The sequence below is a fragment of the Colobus angolensis genome, unplaced genomic scaffold (assembly GCF_000951035.1).
Source record: "Colobus angolensis palliatus isolate OR3802 unplaced genomic scaffold, Cang.pa_1.0 Scaffold6, whole genome shotgun sequence".
Lineage (NCBI taxonomy): Eukaryota > Metazoa > Chordata > Mammalia > Primates > Cercopithecidae > Colobus > Colobus angolensis.
This window is the reverse complement of record NW_012119598.1, coordinates 7,875,424-7,881,423: the sequence shown is the minus strand read 5'-3', so window position 1 is coordinate 7,881,423 and position 6,000 is coordinate 7,875,424. Positions and strand designations below refer to the sequence as shown.

General features: G+C 41.9%; 1 protein-coding gene across 1 annotated transcript in view; it reads left to right on the top strand.

Moving 5' to 3' along the window:
• Positions 1–6,000, top strand: part of SSR1 (signal sequence receptor, alpha) — a 41,679-nt gene continuing 35,679 nt past the window's right edge. The window contains exons 1-3 of the mRNA XM_011962902.1: positions 1–400; positions 565–627; positions 3,006–3,118. Coding sequence (XP_011818292.1) covers positions 1–400; positions 565–627; positions 3,006–3,118 — 576 coding nt within the window. The remainder of the gene's footprint in view (positions 401–564; positions 628–3,005; positions 3,119–6,000) is intronic.

The following is a 6,000-nucleotide window of genomic DNA, read 5'->3' as shown; positions in this document are numbered from 1 at the left end:
ATGGCCAGGAAGGACATGCCAGTGACGGCAAGTTTGAAGTTGGAGGCAGTGGCCGCTCCGGGTCCCGGGGTCCGTGTCCACTCCGCTGGCCTCTCTCCGTCCTCTCCCCAAGCCTCGGCTCGTAGCAGCAGGGGACCCCGCGGGCGCTGGAGACCCCGCTGCGGCCTGCCCCTTGCACGCAGAGTGTGGGGCCGTGACCGGCCGACCTTGCTTCGTGGCCGGCCGAGGGCTGGGCTTGCTTCTCTGGCCCTGGACCCGCGCTTGCAGGAGCGGCCAGAACTGAAGGGTCCTCGGCTGCAGGAGAGGGCGAGGGGGCTCTGGCCACGGCTGCGCTCCGAGCGCGCCGCAGCCGGGCTGTTTCTTTTGGCCGCCTCCGGCTCCGCTCCACCCCCAGCCCCTCGTGCTCAGGGCTGACGTGTCTTTAGCTTCCACGCCGCGAGTCCGTCTTCATTCATTTGCTAAAACCCTTGTTTTCTACACATCTAAGCCATCAGAGTGTCTTTTTTAATGGTCACCTGCCTCGTTCACCCCCTGCTTGACCCGTATGTGTTACTACGATTTCAGAAAAACTACCTCATCGTCACTCCCGTTATCCGCCCCTGCTGCCAAGCGTACTGAAGGATCCCTGTGGGATGTCTCCCTTACTTCTTTCTTCCTCTCCTTTTCTTTTCATGGAGCAGTTTTTTGTTTGTGGAAGCATCGTATTGTGCTGAAAAAATGTAGCCTACTTCGAGTGTTTTTAATACATAGATTTATTCTTTCCAACAATTAACCCAGCAGTTAAGTGTGAAAATAACTTAGCAGAATATAAAAATGGGGCATCTTGACTTCCTGCCCGGGTTTTGTCATGAACTTCGACTTTCTGATTTGCAAAGTGAAATAATTAGTCTGACTAAGCACTAGAATTCCCTTTCATTCTGTAAGTTTAAGCAAGCTGTGTGTCTTAACGGTAGTGACAGGTATCCAGGAGTTGTTTTGCAATGAAAAGTGAGGTGACTGGCTTCTGTTTAATGGCTAGAAAACCAAGTGGGAGAATGAAACAGAACTATTAATGAGTTCATCTGCAGATTTAACAAGGTTCTTTTACTTTGGGAGTCGTTTGCTGGTTCTCTTTAAGCTTATTAAAAAAAAAACTTGACAAATGTAGATTTCGTTTTAGAACTATTTAAAACTATTTTCAAGTCGTAAAAACTTTCAAGAAGCATCAATTCATTATCTAAACTGAATTAATATCTTGTAAACATTTTTTGTGAGTAACGGTTTTTCTTTTAAAGAAAATGTTTGGCCAGTTTTTTCCAGCTGAATGAAGACTGTTAGACTTCATAGGGACAAACTTTTTATTGGTTAACATTAAAATAATTGTTTAATATCCATGAAAGACCTTTATATTCCAAAGTGCTCAAATTTACAACTTGAAATTACTGTGTCAGACATGGATATTTTTCTTACTGGTTTTTGAAAAGGACTTGTAAGTTATGAATGCACTATTTTTAGTCTTTGTTTAGCAGGCAGTGAAATCTCTTCAGTTCATAATGCATGGTTCAGTGTTCTTTAATATTTTGCAATAAATCTTAGTGGCCAGTGTGAACTCAAAGACATGGAAAAGACTGAAAATGCATGGTCCTTGATGTGAACTGTTTCTCCTGGGTAAAAACACGCTTCCCTTCCCATGTTTTTTCTCCACAGAATTGCCACATCATCATTTTGTCTGAGAGATGTTGGAAGACACTAGAACTTTGAAATTCTTTTTAGGGTCTTGCCTGAAATAGATAGAATGTGATTTACTTAGAGTACTGTTATCTATAAAACTGTGATTTATTTATTTATTTATTTATTTGCATTATAACTCTACTTTGTAACAGTATGTTTCAGAAAAATAAAATGCCTTAAAACATGTTTGAAGGCAAATGCAAAAATAATTGGATTCTTTCTTTGCTATCAACCCTGAAGCTACCCATATGGTTTTTACTAAACAATGTTTTTCGTGCAAGCCAGTTTTTACCACGGATATGATACAGATATTTGTTCCTTGAACTCACAGACTGTTAAGTTCTAAGAGTTTCAGCCATAGTCACCTCTGATAACAGTGTTTCCTACATAGAACTTAAGAATGCTTTTTTTTTTTTTGGGACGATGTCTTGCTGTGTCGCCCAGGCTGGAGTGCAGTGGTGCAATCTCCGCTCACTGCAACTTCTGCCTCCTGAGTTCCAGCAATCTCCTGCCTCACTCCCTGGAGTAGCTGGGACCACAGGTGTATGCCACCACACCTGGCTAATTTTTGTATTTTTAGTAAGAGACGGGGTTTCACTATATTGGCCAGGCTGGTCTCGAACTCCTGACCTCAAGTAATTCACCCGCTTCAGCCTTCTAAAATGCTGGATTACAGGCGTGAGCCACCGCACCTGGGCAAGAATGCTATTTTCTTTTAAAGGTAGGGGTTGTTTAGTTTGCTTTATATCATTAATGACAGGGATTACATTTAGAAGTTTCTTACCTTTGCAAAAAAATTATTTTCCTTAATTTGCTTAACAAAATTGCTTGAAGTTCTTTGTGCTTCAAGGCATCTTTAGTTTGTGCCATTCAGTTTTCCATCTGTTGGGCACTTTTTGAAATTAAACCACATTTTCCTTTAAAAACATGCAGGCAGGGAACAGTGGTTCTTGCTACCTACCTAGCTACCCAGGAAGCTGAGGTGGAAGGATCACTTGGGCCCAGGAGTTTGAGGCTGCAGTGACAGCTATAACTGTACAACTGTATTCCCACCTAGGCATCAGAGCAAGACCCTGTCTCAAAAAAAAAAAAAAAAAAAAACATGCAGTTGTTAAGACTGCTAGTAAAATAAAATACAAATATTCTTACATGCATTGTAATTGGCATCATTCAGGTGAACTGGGAGATTCTGTTAGTCCAAGGGAAGATTTTTTTTTTGCCTATACCTGATAGTAAAAAAAAAAAATAGTGTTCCAGAGTAAAGGTTAACTGCTTTTTCTGTATTTTATCATTAGGCTCATTAGCAGTGGCACAAGATCTTACAGAGGATGAAGAAACGGTAGAAGATTCCATAATTGAGGATGAAGATGATGAAGCCGAGGTAGAAGAAGATGAACCCACAGATTTGGTTAGTGTTATATACTATTTAATATATGTTAAATGTATGTAATTGTATTAATCTGGTCTCACGCTGCTAATCAAGACATACCCAAGACTGGGTAATTTATAAAGGAAAGAGGTTTAACTGATCCATAGTTCAGCATGACTGGGGAGGCCTCAGGAAACTTACCATCATGGCAGAAGTGGAAGCAAACATGTCCTCCTTCACATGGTGCCAGCAAGGAGAAGTGCAGAGCACAGGGTGGGAAAAGCCCCTTATAAAAACCATCAGATCTTGTGAGAACTCACCCTCACGAGAACAGCATGGAAGTAACCATCCCCCATGATTCATTTACCTCCCAGCAGGTTCCTCCCACAATGTGGGGATTATGGGAACTACACTTCAAGATGAGATTTGGCTGGGGACACAGCGAAACCGTATCAATAATACATCTAGAATTTATCCTTATTTACTTATTTTTAGAGACAGAGACTTGCTCTGTTGCCCAGGCTGGTGTGCGGTGGCATGAGCATAGCTCACTGCAGCCTCAAACTGCTGGGCTCAAGTGATCCTCTTGCCTCATTCTCCTGAGTAGCTAGGACTACAGTCATGCCCCAACAAGCCCAGCTAATTTTTGTAATTTTTTTTGTAGAGACAGGGTCTTGCTGTGTTACCGAGGCCAGTCTCAAACTTCTGGGCTCAAGTGATGATCCTCACGCCTCCAACTCTCGAGGCTCTGGGATTATGGGCATGAGCCACCACACCTGGCCTAGAGCTTATCCTTATACAAAAATTAAAAATCCTAGCTTTTAGAGGTTTGTTAATGTGGTCAAAGTGAATTGAAATTGGGAGAATAGGCACCAGTCATTGAGAACAGAGCGTATTTTCTGGAACAGGGAAGGAGACATGAAATAGTTAACAATTCAGGATCGTGGTGACATGAGTCTAGAAGGGTAACAGCATAGTAGAAATAGCATTGGGCCATGGCTTCATAGATTTGGTCTACCTGCTGCTTAGTTTTCTGACTTACCTCTGTGGGTCTCAGTTTCTTTTTTACTTGCTTGCTTTTACTCTGTTATTATTCTTTTTGCTTGCTTGTTTTATTTCTGAATCCTTAAGTGCCAGGCACTGTTCTTGGTGCTGGGTGAGCAAACCAGATATTTTCTCTGCTCTTTTTAGACTTTGTTTTTGGGGCAGTTATATGTGTTTTAATGGCAGGGGGTGAGAAGCAGACAACAAACAGTATATAAAATATATCCTGTGAAGAATAAGGGAGTTAGAGAAGATCTCTTCAAAGTTGTTCAGCTCTGAAATGTTTACTATGTAACATGACAGTAAGAATATTGGGCTGGAACTGGGGTCTTTGCAGCGTGCATCTAGCTAATTTTATTTCCTCTCTGGAGTGGCTGTAATCCACCCTACATGGTGTTTTTCTTTCTATTTTCATGTCATACTTGAACCTGGAACCTCTCATGATTCCAGATTTTGTCATTTCCTTCAAAATTAAACCACTAGTTCCCTATTTTCTTATTTCAGTGTCAAAATATTTAGACTTATATGTAGATTTCTGCTTCTTTTTTGACTTACCTTCATTTTTATGGAGTATGTCTTCCAACTAAGCCAATCTGTTGCTATTTTATTGGTGTTTTTGAGTTATCATTTTTATGCTTCTGTACCTACTGTTTTATCTGGATAGGATGTCCCTAGTAATTTGTGAACTCTCCTAATTTCCCCTCTTTAGGAACTCCTTACTGATTATCTATGAGTCAAGCGTTTCATATGTATGTATACAGATACATTTAGGGTTGATATTAAGACTCCGCATCTTCAACCCAGCCTGCATTAGGTGAACAGCTTTAACTAGATTAATACATTTCTGCTGCGTTGTTGTTAATGATTATTTGACCAGTTTGGGTAGATAACTGAGAGTGATGGTTGGAAGGGAATCTATCTAGGAATTTAGGATTAAAGATGGTATTTGGGGCACTGAAATTTGGGCATGTACTGAAATTTAGTGATGGATTATACCGTTGCTACCAATTATATGAAATTACTTGTGCTTTCTGGCACCGGAATGTACTTGCTGTGGAGAAAGAGGGTAGAAGAGAGATGCTGAATGCCATGAGGCACGCCTGTCATCCCAGCACTTTGGGAGGCCAGGACAGGAGGATCACTCGAGCCCAGGAGTTTGAGACCGCCTGGCCAACATAGCGTGACACCATCTCTACTAAAAAAATTAACTGAGCCTGGTGGCTTGTGCCTGTAATCCTAACTATTGGAGGCAGGAGGATCACTTGAGCCCAGGAGTTCAGGGTCAGTGAGCTGTGAGTGCACCACTGCACTCCAGGCTGGGTGACAGAGTCAGACCCTGTTAAATAAGTAGGGGTAGAGAAGGGAACTGTTAGATCTTTGATAGACTTATGTCGTTGGCCAGAACTTTTCCATATCTTAATTTCACCTGCCTTGAGAACCGTTAGAGGAAAAAGAACAACTCTGATTATCCACTTTCTACCCTGGCCGATTAGTACAGAAGTGTTAGTACCCTCTGCTTTGTTACTTATCTCAAATCAGAAAATAATTAAGGTAGATTGAAATAGAAAGGCAGGAGCAGTGTTACCTTCCATTGGACTAGACCATACCAGCAGGGGTGGGATCATGTGTAGACTAAGAAAGATGGGCCCTCAAAGCCAAGGCTGCTACAGAAGTCACTTCCAGAACTGAATGAGCTAGAAAGTTCACCTACTGCTGTTGTTCCCAAGATTTCTTTATCACCTTATACTCAGCTGCCAAGGCATCAAGGAACTGGGAGATATGGAAGGATCCTTTGCCACCGGGCCAGTGTCCTGGAGTCAAGTGAAGGAAAAGGGGGTTTTTCATAAGATCTAAGATAACAACTGGTTTAGATGCAG